Genomic DNA, 21,047 nt, shown 5'->3' with positions numbered 1-21,047 from the left:
AACTGGTCACATGCGTAGAAAGCCACCAATCAGGGACGAGCTCAAACTCTGTTTTTAACTTGTGTTGATTGCCGCTTGCTGGTATCTACTTAACACCAGCCTAAAGTCCAGCATCAGTTCAACAGCAAGCAGAACATCTTGAGAGGAATAAATGATGGAAAAAAACTTCTTATGTTCTTAAGATAATGAAGTACATTTGAAGGCAAATACCTTTTGTACCTTTGCTCAAGTAAAAGGTTAAAGGGAGCACTTTTACTTTTACTGGAGTCATATTTTACCTTTAAAGAGATTCACGGTATATTTTATATCTCCAGTGTTCTGTATTGTTTAAAGACTATAATCACACTCTTGATGTCACCCAAATGAGGATGGGTTCCACTTTTGAGTCTGGTTCCTCTCAAGGTTTCCTCTCATAACATCTAAGGGAGTTCTTCCTTGCCACAGTCGCCATGGCTACTCATCAGGGATAAATACACACCATTCACCTTAACTGTTAAACTCTGACTTGATGGTACCTCTACTTTAACTCCAGTACATGGTTTGTGTACTTGGTCCACCACTGGTTATTTTACATCCAGGTTGTTCAAGTGTCCCACACTACAACAAATCGATTTACAAAATAAACTATAAATGAAAGATATTTTAAATATTTTACATTTTGAGAAAAAATATTTTTCTCTTTTTTTTTCAGGATTAGCTTTTTTTATTATCTTCAAAACACACAAACACACACACACACAAACTATGCACACAATGTACACAGACTCTGGGCCTGATTTTGTTTTAGTCCTGACTGTAAATTCATGCAGTTTGCCTTAGCACTCAGGCTCATGTTTTACTTTTCTTTCTTTCTTTGACATCTCAGCACCACATCATCACTTTTTCCTTAGAAGGACAAAAAAAGGACAGACAAAAATAAAGCTTTTTTTTACTCTGAAGAAACACGGAATGAACCCAGCAGAGAATAATGTCGATTTCCTGCAACACAAGAAATCTTGAATGCAATAATCTAAAACCATGAGACCTGTGATTTCGCTTTACTCTTTTAATTCTCGAGAGCGAAACACAGTTATTGCTTTTCACACATCTCACCATACTAGGGATTGTTTACAATAAGCTAATTGAGGTCTTGATATCAGGCGGATTTAAACTCTATATACAGATGCATAAGCCCTATGTGTGGCTTTGAAACTCTGTGACTAAAGTATTTGCTCTCGATTTAGTTCTCGAACTAAGGCTTTTTGTGCTTTTTAGAAGCCGTCCTAAAATAGCATTGCAGGAGGATTGTGGGAAGAAGAGGGCACTCTTATACACTTGAGGAAAATCGCTTGAGGTTGTTTAAAGATGACAAAACAGGATCTTTTTTAAGACACTTTTCCACGTGGGTAATGGAGCAGGTGCTCCTGTTTAGATGTGAATTCAGCATGATTTCAACATCTTGCACGAATACTGATTGCTGTATCTGCAGGGGTTTGGAGACTGCCCTACAGCTACATCTACTGGCCAAGAGTGGAATATCTTCCTGCGGTGCAGAACAAAATATTTTGACTTTATTCTCGTACTGCTAGGATTTTATTCTCCCACTAAAATGCCGTCGTATATACACTATATGAACAAAAGTATTGGGACATCTGTCTTTTTTAGCCATATGTTGTTCTTCCCAAAACCGTTACCGCAAACTTGGGGGGCACACGGCCATATATGATTGGATGCAGTACCATTAACTTGACCCCAAACCTGTTCCGGCATGATAATGCCCCTGTGTAGAAAGCACACTTCTTAAAGATATGGTTTACATGGGTTAGAGTGGAAGATTTTTAGAGCTCAGCCCTACTGAACACCTTTGGGATGAATGTGAAGGCTGACTGAACCCAAGGCCTCCTCACCTACATGATTGACCTGAATTTACTAAAAAACATCGTGTCTGAATGAACACAAATCTCCGCAAGCACACTCCACAATCTAGTGGAACATCATTGGGACTAAATGTGAAATGCGATGCTCAAAAAGCACATACCATGCACAGACCAGGTGTCCACAAATTTTTGGCAATATAGTGTATGTGTGTGTAACCACCAGTAGATGGCAAAACTTTTTAAAGTTCAGAATAAAGCCTCAAATTTGAAGTGGTCTTGTGAATACCTCATTCTACAAGTCAACTTTCTACTTTCTATAACCACATTTTGTCCTCCTCCTCTTCCTCCTCCTCCTCCTCCTCATCATCATCATCAGGATATGTCAAATATCATATTCCTCTTATACTACATATTGTAAATGCGTAAACAAGTTATCGCTTATGTTATAGCAGCTATACACCACATCCATCCCCTTATTAGCTTCTCTCCTGACATCAAATGCAACCTACCATGACAAACAAAGCCTAAGACCAGCAAAAATATATATCTTTTTTAAAACAAGTTTATTCTATTTTTATTTATACAAAAATGCCTTGTAACTGTTTCTATTTTGTGTACATCATGCTGTTATTGATGAAGCTCATATATGAATATAATACACATCACTTATTCAGCTACAAGTGACTAATGTCTTCACTAAGAAAACAATAACGTCATCCTTTGGTAAAATGCAGTTTCTAATTGTTATGGTTGCCAGATAACCAGATTTAACTTTTTTTCCCATCATTTTAATTGAAAGCAAGATATAATCTACTCTGGATTATGTAATTAGGTATCATGCCGGTGGCATGGGTGGACTTTCTTATGTAAACCAACCTTGAAAAGTTTTGATCTGGCAACCTGTGTCCACCAGCTTTTATAGAGGAACTAAGAGACAGGCGTTTGCGGCAGTTACTCTCAGCTTCTAAGCCTCAGAGATGACTGACGCATGCATTGTCTCACTGTATCTCTGACAAACTAGAGGATCTGAAATCGGAGTGCTTGGACTGAATTTATACATTGTATATTGTTTTTTCAGATCAGTGGATTGAAAATGGACACATGTCAACTGGGTGAGTAAAAGTTTGTAGATCTAAAACAGGAAACCTATGTTGCCCACCATTATGATTTCAATCAGTGGAAAAAGTAGCTTGTTTCTATTAATCACAGATTTGCATTGATCGTGACTTATTTTTTTAAACGATCACACTATTGCATTTAAAGGCCAGACATGGTGGACACATGGACCACTTCATTCAGTACATGAAGAATTCCCTTTAAACAGTTGATTACTTGTATTATTATTCTCACCTTAGAGAAGGAACAGAATTGTGTAATGCACATCCAAGAGCAATCGAAATGCATGGGCGTGAACTTCCTGTTTATTATTTAATAACATACCTAATGATCTAAATACCTGGCAAATTTGTGTAGATTGTAGATGGTTAAGTGAGGAAATGTAATCTGTATGTATAATCCTTAACATAATACGTAATACGTATGTACGATAAAGTGCAATAGTTTGTTTTTAATTGTCCTCAATTTGTCTAAAATTGTAATAGAAGGTCAAACGAAATGATAATATAATATATTCTATATATGCAAAAATTTTGGAGGCTCAAATAATGGCAAAGGTTATTGGAGCTTACGAGTTACTAGAGAATATATATCAATATTTTCTCTTTGTATTGAATAGAAGGTGGATAGATAGATAATTGATAACTTCCACTTTTATCTGAAAATTGTATATGACGTTTTATTGAATTTTTTTTTAAATATATTTTTATTTTTCATAAGTGTATTCAAACCTTTGCACTCTGACTTTTACAAATCTACGAATTTTGATATGTTTCGCCAGAGAATCAGGACATTGTGCTACTTTTAACAAAGCATTCGGTTTGTTGAAGTTTGGGGTACAGTAGGTAACAACTACTTCAAAAATTACACGTTAAAAAACATGTTCGTTTCCTTTGGGTTTGCTTGTTTTCAGCTTGTTAAACTGTTAACTCTAAATTGCCTGTAGGTGTAAAGTAGAGTTCAATGTGTGTGTGTGCAGTCAAAAGTGTATTCCTGCATCATACCTAGTCTTCCTGGGATAAGCTCCAGGTCCACCAGGATTGTTGCTGTGATAAAGACAGATAAGGGTTTAGTAACATACAGAACCATTCATTTTTTTTTAAGTGTGCTGCCTCAGAGCTTGAATTTCTTTCCAAGCTCAAATCCCATATTTGCAAAGAAACCACTGGACTCATGGATTTATGAGTGAGCCCAGTTAGCCTCTGAGTATGGATCACAAAATAGAAGATCACAAGTTGCTTTGGATAAAGATCCTGTCAGATTGTTCTTGAAAATGCTTTAAGCCAACGTCCTTGTTGGACTTGTGTCCAACCATAATGTCTGGATGCCTAAACAAGACAATTTCCAAATCAAAAAGTGCTAATTCTATTACATTTGCTAAACCTGGCTATTATCAAAGCATTGTGTGAATTTGGAAATGGTCCATCCCACTCTGAGAAAAAAACAGGTACAACTCTTCTATTCCTTGCTGGCAATGGTGCACATATTTTTTGTACCTTTTGTAGGCAGCTTTTATATAGAAGGTGCCACAGTATTTGTTTTTTTATATTAAGTCTTAAAAGTAGTACAGTAGTGATTGAATCTTTTCTAGACTATCCAGAAAAATACATATCAATATACTGAAGGGAAGGAACCAGCCTAATAACAATGTTATATTTTAATACCGATTTAAGGCAAAGGTATTCAACCAAATATTGTAGCTTTCAATTGTTACATTTTGAACTTCCAAATACAGAATTCCTGTACCATTGGTTTTCCATGTGCCTGGTTGCAACATACCATAACCCCAACAAGAATACAGAAGGCACATCGATCCATGTTTTGATCATTTTTGATACATTTCCTGACTAACATTCAACTGAAGAATGTTGCAGGACTCTACAGTAATCCACTGTAATCCAGTTTGCTGGATTCACCAGTTGATAGCATCTAACCTAGAACATCACCATCTGATAAAACTCATCAAGCAAGACTTTATCTGCCGATCAAGAAGAAAACAAACCGTGCAGAATCTCAGTAGGGTCTTTTACATTCAGAATCTCTTCTCAAACAATCTAATGTCGATCCCCTGCCACTGTTTTGTGGTCACTCACATTACAGTAAGCCCGTTTTTTTTGTCCCATATCCTATTGACACAATGCTGAAGCAATACCCATGTTTTTATTTAAGTTTTACAAACTGTAACTCTTCACTATTTTTTCACACTCGCCTCTTGGTTTCGCCTCCGCCGCCCCCTGCCCCGCCCCCACCAAGACACCTTGACAGCATTTAGACCGAACATAACCACCACAGTTTCCTGTTCATACATTGCAGTTGCTAGATTCTCTGGCCTACCAATAGTACAGATGCATCATGACCATGTTGAACGGTAATGAAATGAGAATGCATTTAGATGTATTGTTGTCGTTTTGGTCAAATTTCTTAGTTGTCTTCTGTTTTCTATATTTATCTTAGAGAACATTACTGGCTATATTTAAAAGAGAGAACATGGCAGAAAATACTAGCTAGCCACAAGCAGGCATTGCTAACTGAATATGCTTTGAACTATTTGTTCATAAACATCAGGAGTGTCAAACTATAGGTTGTTTTTTGAATTTTTCACCAAGGTTTGCCAATGAAGGCTTTCTTCAGACAAATCTAGTGAGTTAGAATGACGACTTTTGCAGTACCAAGTACCAAAACAGGGCGGTAGCTAGTCTCCACCATTCTGCTCAACCACGTAAATGGTTAAGCATATTTTTTTGCCCAACAGGCACATTTTTTGCTCATAAAAGTGCTGATATTGTGCCAATAGGAAACACCACTGCAAGAGACTTGAGTTTCCTGAAAGTGAGAATTTTTTTTTTTTTTTTTGAGAAGTGTTGCTAACACTTGTCAGCTCCACCCGTTACACACATACACCCAACGCATGACCACATGCAAACATCAAAACATGAATAGAGGAAGAGACAAAACATGTAATTGTATGTGTTACATACAGATTCTTTGACTGTTCAATAAATGTATGTGATTTCGTTCATTCTTTTTATCCGATTTTCCAAAACATGAGAGAAAATATTCCAGAACATATTTTTGCCTACATATGCTAAAACCCTGGTGAATGTATGCTCTCAGTGGTTAGTGGTTAAGTTTCTGTGGGTGATGATGCCAAGGATTTCGAGAACTACCTCTTGTACAGTTCTCCATAGATAACTACATGGTTATATACTTGTTATAGCAATACAGTATTAGACATTTAAGGTGTATAATTTTTATAAAGCATGCATGTGTTCATATGGGGAAATTCTCAGTGAGAGTTTTTTTTTGTTTGTTTTTTTTAAGCTAAGGTTATTTAGCATTTATTTTTGGAAGAAATTTCCGGTGGAAGTCAGTTGTAACTTTTTTCAGATTTTTCATGGGTAAGACTTCAGGATATATATATATCCTGAATATACTGTGTTTCTGTGTTTATGTGCATCCCAGTGTCTCCTGATTTCTTACCAGAGGAACGGCTCGAGATTGAAAACCTCAAGCTGCACAAGCAGGACCTCCTGGCTGACATCCAGGTACATTTAAAACATTACATGCTAGGTTTGTAGACACCTGAGTATAAGATTCAAATGTGCTTTGTGAACATCTCATTCCATATTAACTCCTGTATTGCTGTTTTTATATTCTCCACTCTTCTGGGAAGATGTTCCAATAGATTTTGTAGTGTGCTTGTGGAGAATTGTGCTCATTCATCCATAAGGGTGTTAGTAAAGTCAGGTACTGTTTTTGGTAAGATGAGGGTGCAGTCAGTGCTTCAATGCATCCTAAAAGTTGTCTCAGTAGGTTCGAGGTCAGAGCTATAAAGCCGGATATTAAAGATCTTCCACTCCAAACCACGCAAAGCAAATATTCAAGTTTGCTTTATGTACAGTGCTGGAACAGGTTTGTGTCTCCAAGTTCAAGTGAATGAGAAACGTAATGCTAGTGCATTCAAATGCATTTTGTACAATTGTGGGCTTCTAACGTTGTGGTAACGGTTTGCGGAAGAACAAAATATGGCTGGAAAAAATCTGTTGTCCCAATATTTATGTCTATATAGGGTAGCTGCTATAATGTGATAACAGAAACTACTTTTTAAATAGTGAACATCGAGCCTCGTAAATAAATCCTAAGTGGTTTAATGCTGGAATTATTAAAAAAAAATTCTATTGATTAATATTGGGGTTCTATTGATCTTTATTCTTTTTTTTTTCATTTTAAATATTTCTTTAATAAAAAAAAAACCAATATTAATCTTATACTGCCTGTATTTTATTGGACAAGATTTATTCTATAGAACTGTATGTCTCCAACTTTGTCATAACAGAAAAACAATATATGACTGGGAAAGTCAGGTGTAGCAATACTTTTGTCCATATAATGTATGTTTCATTTAGAATTTTAATATGTTGTGGCTGAAAAAAATATAAAATGAGAAAAATCTAATAACAAAAAAAAAGTCAGAAAGGTTAATACGATATCTGGTTGAAATTATGTGTGTGTCTACAGTTTGTGAATTCTTTTTTCTTTTTATAAAATTAAAAGTGCAACTCAGGTCCGTTCAATTTGAATAGAAAGTTTATCAGAATATAGTGCAAATGAATGAATGTATGGCTATTGAGTGCTCCTGAGGCGACACTGATGATATGATGATATGATGAGGAAACCTTGTGAGGAACCGGAACTCAAAAGGGAAGCTCTCTTTGTCTGGGTGACGCTGGACAGTGCGATTGTGAATAAATACCTTTTATAAATGTATACTTTCAGGTCAAAAAGTGCAAATGTATGACCAGGAAACAAGTTTATTTTGTCAAAACATGAACTGTTCATGCTGGAGTACAGAACATCTCCATTAACTGTAGACCTGCAAGTTTTAAGTTTAATTTCAAAATAATAAAAATGAATGAAAATCGTCACATGTACATCTCTAGACCAGTTATGAACTGGAGTGATGCAGCTGAGGCTGAAGAACCGTCAGAGAACTTTAAGGTCACGCCCACTTTGGGTTAAAGTCTGACCACAGATAGAAATACGAATATTTAATTCGTATTATTTTTATATATAAAAAATATTATTGTAAATATAAACTGTAAACTTAACCTTTAAAAAACACATAGCACATGACCAAATAAATGAATTAAAGTCTGGCTGTATCTTTTTCACAAAAAAAAAAAAAAAACAACAAAAAAGAAAATGGGTTCAATTAATTAATTGATTGATTATTTTACAAAAATTAGCAAAACCTTTTCTGTTTTTAGTCATCATTTGCTCTGTCTAAACAAATGTTAGCAACAGTGCTGTTTCCATAGTGTATGTGTGTGAGTGTGTGTGAGACGGTGAGTCAAACACTGCTGAACCTTTTTTTTTCTCTTTTTTTTAGAAACTAAAATGGGAGATCGAGAACGTAATGGCCGAAATTCAGGACTTTGAGTCTTCTGAAGAGAAGTGAGTGAACATCCAGCCTTTTCTTCTGACATGGCGTTTGTTTTAAAAAGAAAATAAATCATCTTTTGTTTTATTTTATTACAGCAAAGTACTCGAGAGAGGGAAGCAGATTTCTAGGGGCAAGAAGAAATTCAACATGGATCCAAAAAAGGTACTTTTTTTTATTGCTATCACCACCTACTGTTGACCTTTAGCCGGTATAATTGAATACCTGAACGCTTCACTGATCTTAGTACAGATAAAAGCAAATGTTACCTCAACTCAGTCAGCATGAGAAACCAGAGAAATGTTTAGTTTTGAGGTCTCACTAGATGCCAGCTTGATGATGATCTCAACTTGCTGCCTTGTTCACGCTTCATCCAAAAAGGTCAACGGCTTTGAACCACTTTCCTTCCACTCTAATTAGTTTTAGAAGTAACCTTTGTGACAGCAATGCATGAGTGAACCTTCTGCCCCCATGTCTTAAAAAAATAGCCATTTAAAAACGCTGGCTTTGAGTTAAAAAATAAAAAAACTGGACTATCTGTAAGACAGAAAATGAAAGAGCCACATCTTATGGTCTGGTGCTATATTCTGGAACTGGTGCTGTGGCTTTCATTTTGAACAAGTGCGGTTTTTAGAAGAAGGACTTTCACAGCAATGCTTATTCTGGCAAGCAAAAACAAGCTGAACCATTTTGTGCTAGAATTCAATAATCTGACAGGAATTTGTTCGCATTTAAGCCTCGGTATTCACTTTTTGTATACCATTCATCATTATCTACTTTTGAATGTACATGGAGTTGTTTATATCGAGTTCCTGAGCTTCATGGTATTTTTTTATACAATGCCAGTGTGGTGTCAAATCAAGTGACACCATCGTCTGTGTGATTGTCTGTGTTGTTATGTATTCGTGGCATATTGATAAATTGCTAAAGCCAAAGACAATTTAGTGTCTTTGAAAAGAATTCACAAAATACAGAGAACAATCAGAACTAAGAGGAGGAGAAGGATGTATAGCTAATAATACATTTATAATGATATAGTTCCTGTGTTAAGATTATTGGTTTTTGAATGACGCTTAGCATTAAATTTAAAGGAAGAAAAGAAAGAATATTGTAGTATGGACATCCAGTTTCCTTTGGAATGTTGAATGTGATGATAATAAACAACAGAATATTGATATTAATGAATTTATGGGATACAAGACCTTCCAGACTGGGAGTCTGGAATAGATGTGGACTCATTGTTTATTACTTGAGCCTTAAAACTGGACTAAGATCATACTGCCTGGTAATTTGCATTTGCCTCAGATTCTACTATTGGGATTTTGCACTTGACTGTATATCTACAGTCCAAAATTTTTGACTTGATTTAGATTTGAAGTGGTAGAGTTCAACCAGAACTATAAATTGAAACTGTGATTTTAAACCAAGCTCAATGGTTTGAAACTTTGAACTCAGTGTTTATGGCTTAAGATTTTATCAATATAAAAAAAAACTCTAGCTTGAGACTTGACTCAATTTGGTTCAACTTGGCCTGGATTTTAGAGTTTAGCACTCTGAACTGAATTTACAAATCCAGACTCTGGTCTTAACACTGACTCTATGGCTTAAAATTTTGGACTAATTTCAGACTTGATGCCTTAGGACTAGGTATGGGAGTTTGCCTTAGGACTAGGTATGGGAGTTTGAATTCAACTCTAAGGTTTGCCAACACTGAATGCAACACAGACTTCACATCTGCAGACTCTTGATTACTTGATTGATACTTTTACTTGTATTTCAAGGAATTATTTGGGAATTCAGAGAACACCAAAGTGCCTCAACAGTAATACCTGTTTATTCATCCGTTTACTATTTTAACTCTGACCTCTGGAAGTAAGGTCAGTAAAGCAAGAAAATGTGGTTACAGACAGCGGAAGAGCCCGAATACGCCAAAGACACATTGCACATATGTCACAACATCTTCATTTTGGTTGTACAACACCATGTTTGTTGTGCAAAAAAAAGGTCAATGTCCAACTGGTTTATGCCTCTATTATTCCAGGGGATCAATTACCTAGTGGAAAATAACCTGCTGGAGTGGAATCCCCGGAGCGTTGCTGAGTTCCTCTATAAAGAGGAAGGTCTCAATAAGACTGCTATAGGAGACTTCTTGGGTGAAAGGTAAAGACGTTTATTAATTACAGCAATCGCTAGAAAGACACACAAAGTTCGCTGATGTCTATGATGAACTCTACCATAAAAGTAACTCTATAAATATTGTGAATAGACATCAATCTTAGGTTTGAAATTATATTTAGAAAGATTTCTATTTTCTTACAGAATTAACTGATATAATAAGGTCCTTGTTCATTTGTCATCATCGTCCTATTCTGTATATACACATGTACACCTCCAGCTGCAGAACTTCTCTTGTCTGGCTGTCATTACCTGCTATATGTGTTTCATTCGCATCTTTGTGATCAGCTTGTACATATCTTCATATACTTGCTTCATATTACATATGTCATTGTTTCAAACAATATTTGTTCCCAAAGTGTCACTTTGTTCAATCCAAATCATATAATTTGCAAGCTTCTTTATCATACTAGCTCCAAGATCAGATCAGGCATGTTACATATTAGTGTAGTGTAGTGTAGAGGGAATGGTGGAGGATTCAAGCCACGGAATCGACATGCTGCCACTCTTGGGCCCTTGAGCAAGGCCCTTAACCCCTTAATGCTTCAGGGGCACTGTATCAAGTCTGACCCCAGGTTCTGAACAAGCTGGGACATGCGAAGGGAAGAATTTCATTATAATGTATTTGTAAAAATAAAGTCTATAATATTAATAATGTAATAAAGTTTCCTATTGTGTGAAGATTTTGGAAGTTTTCAAAAACGTTGTGTCTGGAATTTGCACACATGCACACAGAAGTAATACAAGCTCTTTAATCTTCACAGAGAGGAGATGCACCTACGGATCCTGAAAGCTTTTGTGGAACTTCATGAGTTTGCAGACCTCAACCTTGTCCAAGCACTAAGGTTAGGAACAAATCTAATAAAATAATAATAATAAACTGAACATGTTTAAATACATTTTATAATTAGAAATATGGATAGCAAATGGCAAATTGTTGTGGTAAAAGAAATAAAAGATGACAGAACGTGTTTGATTTCAGGTGTGATGTGGACGATGGAAAGCAAAAAAACTGATAATTTTCCAATCAGAAAGTTATTAATTCCTCTTATTTGACATTTGCTGATCAAATGTCTCAAACTTAATAAATACTTACAAAACATGTTGGAAAATCTTCTGTCTCTCAGACAATTCTTGTGGAGTTTCCGCCTTCCTGGTGAGGCGCAAAAGATCGACCGTATGATGGAGGCCTTCGCTACTCGCTACTGCGAATGTAATGTAGACGTCTTCCAGTCCACTGGTAAGCAAAAAGGGCATTAGTTTGAATTCATTCATTTGTTATTAATACTAGTGAACAATTGATAATGTCAATGATGGAACTCTAATGAATGAATGCTCAGTGTCACATAGATGTGGGTGGGTTCCCTTTTAAGTTTAGTTCCTCTCAAGGTTTCTTCCTCATACCATCTCAGCAAGTTTTTTTATTCTTGTTACATTTGACTTGCCTATTATAGATCAACTGATTAATTTATAAATTCTTAATCTATTCATTCATGTCAAGCTTCTTTGGGGCAATGTCAGTTTAACTAAATGAGTGATAAAGCTACCAAAAAAAGCTATTAACTTGAAAAATGTATGTAATCTATTTCCAGACACCTGTTACATCCTCTCATTTGCCATCATTATGCTGAACACCAGCCTGCACAACCCCAACGTGAAGGACAAGACCACGCTGGAGCGCTTCATCAGTATGAACAGAGGCATCAACAACGGAGAAGATCTTCCCAACGAACTTCTGACGGTCAGAGCCTATCACGCACTCTTGAACACCCTTGAACCTGACAGGCCACATTCAGCTTATAGTACACCTAACAGAAATAAGGAAATGAAAACGATTCGATGCGGAAGTAAAAAGGGTGACGGATGACAAAAGATCCGAGCTCTTGAACTCAAATTACTGTCTGTGCAAAGTTTCATATGTTATATCTGGGTTTTCTTACACCTGTCTGCCACATGCCACATGTAATGACAATATATTTATAGTACTAGACTAATTTCTTATATATTAAAAGCTAGCCATTTTTCATATTTCCACACTAAAAAAGGTCTTGCGCTTAATGTGAAACGTTGGCGTCAGAAAGCTTCTCCACGCTCTCATGTGTTCCTCTTTATTGTCACCCCTGCCCACAGAAACTGTATGAGAGCATACGGAATGAGCCGTTCAAAATCCCAGAAGATGATGGGAACGATCTGACGCACACTTTCTTTAACCCTGACCGAGAAGGTTGGCTTCTGAAACTGGGTGATTATATGGCTTTTACATCCTCTATGTAAGAAAGGCAAAGCTGTTTACAAGAAATATTTATTCTTGTCTGATTGGTCATGCAATTCTGTAGAATAAGAGGAATAATACATTTCAGGTTGACTGGAATTCTGTCATGACCCTTAATAATCTAAGTAATAACAGTAACTCCATTTAACTTAAGGTCATATCAAATAATGCCATTATTGAGTATTTTTCTTAAGCAGAAAGTTTACTTAGAGTTATATCTTAACATTATATTCATAACTTCACAAACTAAGTAAGTGATATCCATAACTTAGGTTCATCATTGCAATGTATATTTCACAGATATTTATTGTATATACTGTATATATATATATATATATATATATATATATATATATATATATATATATATATATAGAGCATATATTACAGACTGCACTATCAACCCTGTACATATAGACCCATACCCTCATTTAGCATTTATTGTATATTTTTTGTATTTATTCTACATATATTTATTGTAAATAGGCCATTTATGCACTTCGGGTTAGATGCATTTAACTGCATTTCATTGGCTGTACCTTGCACAATGACAATAAAGAGGAAGCTAATCTAATCTAAACTAATCTAATCTAATATCTGGCTGTGCTTGGCCTACAGGTGGACGAGTGAAGACATGGAAGAGAAGATGGTTTATCTTGACTGACAGCTGCCTTTACTACTTCGAATACACCACGGTGAGTAAATATTTATTGATAGCCTTGTCTGGTATCATCATCATCATCATCTTTAATATTATCTTAATCATAAAATCCTGAAAACTCATCAAATGTTTGTGTTGTAGGACAAGGAACCGAGGGGGATCATTCCTTTAGAGAACCTCTGTGTCAGAGAAGTGAACTACACCCGCAAACCGGTGAGCTTGCAGACACTTTAAAGCATTTTGCTCTCATGCCTTGGTGTACTAACAACAATTTGCCAATTAACTGATGATTGATTAATCACTAATCACTTGCACTTCGAGGAGTAAAAACCTCAGGTTTAGGCTATTTATGCTTCTGCTTTGTGCAGGAACTTTAGATATTGCATAAATGTGTTTTTTTATTTGCTTGTGTGTATATCGGTGTGTGGGTACGGGAAAGTACTTTCTATGTTTCGAGATCTGTGAAGTATGTGCCAGACTTTTACATGGCAAGTCTACTGTGATTGCTTCACAGAAAAAACCTTTGCAACTATTCATTTAATGCATTTCACATAACAGTTTCACTCTGATTTCTGTAAAGCCATACAACCTTTTATGAAAGGTATAGAATAAAGCATAAGATAAATATCAAGGTTTTGAAAAATATTTAATCTCTCAGTGGTGGATGAAGTACACAAGCCATGTACTTGAGGTAAAGTAGAGATACACTTGGTGGAAAAATACTCCAGTAAAAGTGCTCACTTTGAACATTCACTTGAGTCTTCTTTTTCTTCTTTCGGCTGCTCCTATAAGGGGTCACCACAGCAGATCATCCGTCTCCATACCCACCCTGCCCTCTACATCTGCCTCTTTCAAACCAACTACCTGCATGTCTTTCTTCACCACATCCATAAACTGCCTCCTTCGCCTCTTGGCCTTCCTCTTTTCCTCCTTCCTGGCGGCTCCATCCTCAGCATTCTCATACCGATATACCCCATGTCCCTCCTCCCTGCACCAAAACATCTCAATCTCGCCTCCCTCACCTTCAAAAGTCCTACATGCGCTGTCTCTAATAAATTTGTTTCCAATCTTTTCAATCCTCGTCACTCCCAATGAAAATCTCAACATCTTCAGCTCTGCTACCTCCAGCTCCACCTCCTGTCTTGTAGACAACGCCACTGTCTCTAAACCATACAACATCGCAGGTCTCACCACAGTCCTTTAAACTAGAATTTCTCTTGAGTAAAAGTACAAAAGTGTTTGTCTTTAAATGTACTTAAGTATCCAAAGTACTATGTTTTATTATGGCTATAATATCTTATTAGCATTTTTATCTCTAGCTTAATTAACTCAGTTTATGTGAAAAGACTCTAATGTTACTCTTAGCACACCAATCATCAGTCAAACACTAATTGATATCTATTAAAATTATCACGAGCCCAAAACCTTCTTTTCAACTACTTCAAAACAAATTGTGTAAAAAAGGCCACAGATGTTGTGGCATGTCAGAGTTTGTTCCATGAGTTATTACTCTCAAAATGTCATGCTTGCTGTTGAACTGATGCTGAATTGTATGTTCATGCGAAGTACATACCATCAAGCAGCAAATACACAAAAATGCTACTCAAGTACAGTAACTTTGTTACTGTCCACCTCTGAGTGAGGGACTTCCCGAGGTGAAGCTATGACAACGTGCATAAAATGGTTTATTTTGCAGTCTGCATGTTATCTTAAACTGGATGTTTATTGGTACCTTGAAAGAATATTGCATTTTTCGAGCACTAGGTTTTATTGAAACTGTGCCTACTATAGCTTTTGATTTCTGTTATGTTTTTCTGCTGTTGTAGGCTCACGGTTTGGTGCGATGTCCCTTCTGAAATGGTTTTGTGCTTGTCACGGTTGTAAAGAGAGGTTATTTGAGTTAATAGAGGCACTCTGTTAATGCATAGACAAGCATTTAAAAGGCATTACCTCCAGTCATGTGCCTGCAGAACTGCTACTCAATGAGTGGCACTTTGTGTTTTTTTTTTTTTTTTTTTTTTTTATATACCCGTTTGTGAAAACGACAGAGTCTGTGGTCCCAAGGATCAGCAGCTTACTCAATTCAGCCCTTCTGGTACCAACAGTAAGCCATGGTCACAAGGACCATGCTTTTTCCTCCACTCTGATGTCTGACGTGAATGTTATTAAAAAATATAGACTGTCTTTTGTACGATTATATTCATTTTGCTGCTGATTGGCTGTCTGGATAAACACATTATTAAATAGAAAAAACAGGAATCGTCTAATCATGTATATGCATATGTGCGTTTTTGCAGTACTGTCTGGAGCTGTATAACCCCACAAATAAAGGACAAAAGATCAAAGCTTGCAAGACAGAGACAGACGGTAGGGTGGTGGAGGGAAAACACCAGAGCTACATGATCTGCGCTTCAACAGCGGAGGAGAGAGACGACTGGATCGAGGCTATCAGGTCACACTCTACTACAATTTAGCCTTCTTCCACTACGATTTGTAGTCTACCAAGTTATTTTTAATGCATTTTTAAGGATTTAAATGGCTCTTTTCTAGTATTTATTGCTTGTTTTATATATTTCTGAACATGATTTCTGGCTGATTATTGCGTACTTTTAGTTATATGTAGGTTAAACTACATATAAAGATTTAGCATTACGTCTGAGAAAAATATCAAAAACCCGTTATACTTTTAGAAGCCAATGCACATGCTAGCTAGCAAAAATGGTTATTAGCTAGCTGATGCCAGAATATAGTAACTCTAATGTGCTATTGATTTAGATATACAGAACGGTTGAAAAGTTAGAAAAGTCATGGCCTAACCTTTATAGACTCATGATTTGGTGTGTTTAACATGCTGAGTTGCTTTTCTGCTCACCACAGTTGTAAAGAATGCTAGTTTAGCACTTTATTTTAGTTACCGCAGGCAAGACACTTTGTTAATGTGTAAACAAGCATCAACGAGGCATTACCATCAGTCATGTGCCAGCTGAACTGATGTTCAGTGCCTGCTTTTGGCTGGCAATGTTAATGCTAGCTAGCAACATTGGTTGTTGCTTAGTATTGGTTATGCTTAGCATATAAATCTAACCAAAGTGCTATTGGTTAGATATGTATGTATAAGCTGTTTTATTTATTAAAATTACAAATGTATTGTGGTATTCAGAAGTTGAAATTGTTCACGATTTGTGTGACAGTGTTTACATTTGTTGGTGGTCTGCTAAGGAGAATTTGGGTTGCATGTTACATATAATTTACCAACAAATCTAAAATAAATACCGTTATTCCAGATGCTGTTGACAGACTGTCATGCATTTGCACAGTAGCTGTTAGTGATGGGCTATCTTACCCTCGATGTATAATAAAACACAGAACAGCCACACTGACGATTAGACACCCAATTATTCAGTCTACATATAAACATAAATGTTTCTTTGTAAACACAATTTTTTTGTAAATTCCTGAATAATTATCCAGCAAATCTGAGGAAAATATCTATTATGCTTTTAGCTAGCTACCATGCTTGGTTATTAGCTTGCTTATTCTCAATGTTAGTTAAGCTAAAACATTTGGCAACTTTGCTAAAATAATAGAAACTTTCACATTAAAATATTTTCTTGCATTTAGCATTTTCTTTAGTAATATAACAAGAAGATATAACAGGGGAAAATATTGATATTCCTTATGCCCTTAGCTAGCTGCCATGTATTGTTAGCCTTGGTGATCTTATTCTCAATGTAAAAAAATTTAAAACAACTTTGCTGAAGAATAGAAAAAATATTCTGCTTAAATATGAACATTTTTATATAATTCTATTTGATTTTCCCGATTTTATTTCCCACAAATATGAGGAAATAAATAATGATATTCCTGACATTGTTAGCTAGCAGCCATGTACTTGCTAGTCTTGGTGATTAGCTAGGTGATTTTCAGTGTAAAGCATTAAAAGACTTTGCTGAAGAATAGAAACCTATTTATCCTGTCAAAATACAAACATTTGATATAATTAATTTTAGTTTTTGTAATTTATGTTAGATGAAATCTGAGTAAAATATTGATAATCCTGATGCTGTTATCTAGCTTCTATGCATTGCTAGCCTTGGTGGTTAGCTAGATATGTAAAGAACAGAAGAACTTAAATAACAGAAACTCATAAATGTACACTGTTTATTTGTAGATAAATGTAGGTTCAAATATTTGAGTTATCTGCCAATACACAAGTTTTATTTGATTATGTATCAAAAGCTAATACAAAGTCACTCAGCGAATACTGCACTACAAAGCCAAAGATATGACCCATGTTCATGGTATTGACTCAAAAACCACAAAGGGGACTTAAAATTAAAACTTTCCCTGTGAAGAAGTTTTCCCGGGTTGCGACACGGCTGAGGTTTCAGAGTGTTTGGTGTGATTAGTGTCATTTTAGTTGCATGTATACATTAAATAATTTACTTGCACATCTGAGGTAAATATAGGTTTTTATGAAGTATTTTGGAAAGTTAAATGTTAGCTAGCTCTCATTTTAGTTGATAATATTTATAAATTTGTTCATACTTATAGAAGTTGAGCACATGCGAGGAAAATATTGTAATTCCTAATAGTTTTGGCTAGGTAACCAGCTATATTGCTGGCTTTAATAGCAAAGTTAACAGCATTTTTTTTTTAAGAACAGTTCGATAAAGCTGATATGTTTCTATATTTTTTTTTATTCATAACAAACAGGGCGAGCATCACGAAGGATCCATTTTACGACCTGGTTTCAGTCCGAAAGAAGAAAGTCATCAACCATAAAGCATCAGAGGACTGACCATGGCAGAGCACCAAAAGGATATGGAGTGAGATGTGAAGAACACAGCGATCTGTGTGGACAGAAATGTGTATTCATTACTCTCATCGCTGTGATTACCTCGAACAGGAAGTGACAAGAAGCAGTCCTTTTCTGTTTATGTTTCTATGGAACTAAAACAGAAGTTTGTAGCAACAAACCCAGGCCTCTTATCTGTTTGAAATTGCCTTGAAAGCTCTTTGAAAAAAGGTCATCTAAAGGCCTTGAGACTGCAGGTTTGAGATCTAAGTATTATGAATGCACTTTCATTGGTCTCCTGGACTTTTTTGAAAAGTGTGCTTTCCTTGTGGGAAATGAAGCCTCCTCAGTGAGATGGTCCATGTAGGAAGTGTGTAGTGTATGTTGTGTTTACTCTTTTTCTTTACAACACACAATCTATTGACTCTAGGACTTAACACCAGCTTGGCCCTTTGATATTTCAACACTTTTTTTGTATTAAACAACTAATTCCTGAAAAAACATAATGTAAATAGATGTAATGCTATAGATTTTATTCAAATCACAAAGATGAACTGATTTCATCATCAGTTAAGCACATAGTGAAGATTGAATACAGAGATTGCACACTTCGGTTTTTAGACTTCTAATACACACATGAGGTAGGAGAAATGTTTGAGTAAACAATGCCATTTGAGGACATACAATATAATAACATTATTGATTAATACATTTTGGGAATCAAGCTGAATTCTGAATAAGCGAACATTTCCATGTTCGAAATGTTGACATGAATGTTTGACCTCGCCAGCTCATTCATGAAAGAAAAAAGTCACAGTACATATGAGAAAATATCACTTGACAGTAGAGGAACAATGTTTGATATGTGTTGATGTTAAAACAGTGCTTTTTTGTGGGTGGATTTGAATTAAATATAAGTTATAAAATATTTATACAATAATTTTCCACACAATATTTGAGACATAGTACATTTTTGAAAGGCAGCTCTATATGAAATGTAACTAGCTCCTGGCTAGAAAAAATAGATACTCATTTTTGAGTCAAAAATGTGTGTAATTTTTATTGAACAACAACAAAAAAATAAAGTGCATTCTTGTTCATAGTAAAGATTTATTCAGAGCCACTCAAGCTACAGCATGGTTAAAAAGCTACTAGTGGAAAGATTAAATAAATAAATGTAAATCAAAAAAGTATTTCATTGCCTGTATTCCAGCATCGCAATGAATCTAAAAACAACAACTTGTCCATGTTGTGTAAGGTTAGAAATTTCCCCACTGTGGGACAAATAAAGGTTTATCTTATCTCTTCTTAAGGTTGAGTTTCTTAAACCTTTTTTGTGTAGACATTTTTCCAAAGGTCTCCTCAGAATTCAAAAAGTGTTTCAGCATATGCTTACTACAAACTGTTTTGGTAGCTGGAACTAAATGGAACTTTCTGCATTGTACAACTTTTCAACCACAAAACATTTTTTACATTATAAACAGAAACACATTTCAATTTGCATCATGGTAATACCATGTACATATTTCCAAACTGAGGATTATTTTATACAAACTACATTCAAATGCAACAGATTTTACACTTTAGTATTACATTTTTTAATAAAATCAACAACATAATGAGGTATATTTCAATTAAACCCAGATATAAAATTGACCAAGATTAAAATAAGCATTAAATGGATAGTTCACTCAAAACATTTTGTCATCATTTATTCAACCTCCTGTTGTTCCAAACCTGTGTGAGGTTCTATCTTCCAAAAAAGAAGAAATATTGAAGAATGATTAAGCAGTTGCTAATCCCCATTAACTTCCATCAAAATATACTGATTATGTAATTAGTTTAATAATATTATAATATATTAATTTATATTACTATTATTTTTGTTTTTATTAGACATTAGACCCCACTTTGAGAACCCCTGGTGTAAGTCACAGTTTATATGCCACGTCCTACGTAAATATTTGCTCCAAACACCCGAGTGTCCTCAAAGCTACAGTCTAGCTACACAACCTCCTTTATTTAATTTGTCTTTATCTTCTTGTTCTTACTACAAATGATAATCTAATCTAGCTAGCAAGCTAGCCTACTTACTAGCTAGTTACAAGCTAGCCTACAAACTAGCGAAGACTTTTATGGTAGCATAATTTTTTAAATCATACATTTCTTGTAAAGGAACACATGCAAATGCCACCTGATAGTGTTATATAGTGGACCTGATGTGTGCAGGGTCAAAAACAAAATACTTTCTGTGTTTATTCATTGTTGTGTTTATATGCATACATATTATTTATATATACACATATAGGTTACATATTTATTCTCTTATGTGCCATGTGTTTATTCTGCCTGAATAAAAAAATATTTATCATTAAGATAAAATAAGTACATGCTGTACATGTACTTTTCATACATGGGGTGTATTTTATTGTACAATATTTCTTGAAACCAAAGTATTATAGTGAATTACTTTATCGATTGTTATTATTAATAATATTAAAGATTTTATTTAATTAAATTCTGGTTTCGTGTCTGGTTATGAAAACCTTCTGGAAGAAGTGAATTTGTGAAAAATGTCAATGTGCTTCACATGACTTCATCTGACACTTGTGCTTTGTAAAAAAAAAAAAGGAAGAAGTGGTACCTGAGTTCCTTTTTCTTTTGTCTCTTTCTCTCTTACATGCATAGACACACACACACTCTCTCTCTCTCTCTCTCTCTCTCTCTCT

At 35.3% G+C, this 21,047-nt stretch overlaps 1 protein-coding gene across 1 annotated transcript; it reads left to right on the top strand.

The window, feature by feature from the left end:
- The first annotated feature begins 2,806 nt into the window (after positions 1 to 2,806).
- On the top strand, positions 2,807 to 19,622 carry cyth4b (cytohesin 4b). Its single transcript, XM_046856799.1, has 13 exons — positions 2,807 to 2,968; positions 6,435 to 6,517; positions 8,362 to 8,426; positions 8,511 to 8,577; positions 10,454 to 10,572; positions 11,352 to 11,432; positions 11,715 to 11,827; positions 12,180 to 12,328; positions 12,718 to 12,829; positions 13,478 to 13,554; positions 13,662 to 13,733; positions 15,818 to 15,972; positions 18,237 to 19,622. The coding sequence occupies exons 1-13, from the start codon at positions 2,950 to 2,952 to the stop codon at positions 18,319 to 18,321; spliced, it is 1,197 nt and encodes a 398-aa protein (XP_046712755.1). The 5' UTR covers positions 2,807 to 2,949; the 3' UTR covers positions 18,322 to 19,622.
- Positions 19,623 to 21,047: the final 1,425 nt, after the last annotated feature.

Source organism: Silurus meridionalis, chromosome 1 (assembly GCF_014805685.1).
Source record: "Silurus meridionalis isolate SWU-2019-XX chromosome 1, ASM1480568v1, whole genome shotgun sequence".
In the NCBI taxonomy this organism is placed as follows: Eukaryota; Metazoa; Chordata; class Actinopteri; order Siluriformes; family Siluridae; genus Silurus; species Silurus meridionalis.
Note: the sequence above shows the minus strand (reverse complement) of the source record. Positions and strands in the feature narration are given on the sequence as shown.

Bases quoted from the DNA above. Each gene is read 5' to 3' on its own strand.
- cyth4b (XM_046856799.1), top strand. The intron at 6,518-8,361 runs GTACATTTAAAA...TCTTTTTTTTAG, and splicing joins ACCTCCTGGCTGACATCCAG to AAACTAAAATGGGAGATCGA. The intron at 11,828-12,179 runs GTAAGCAAAAAG...ATCTATTTCCAG, and splicing joins AGACGTCTTCCAGTCCACTG to ACACCTGTTACATCCTCTCA.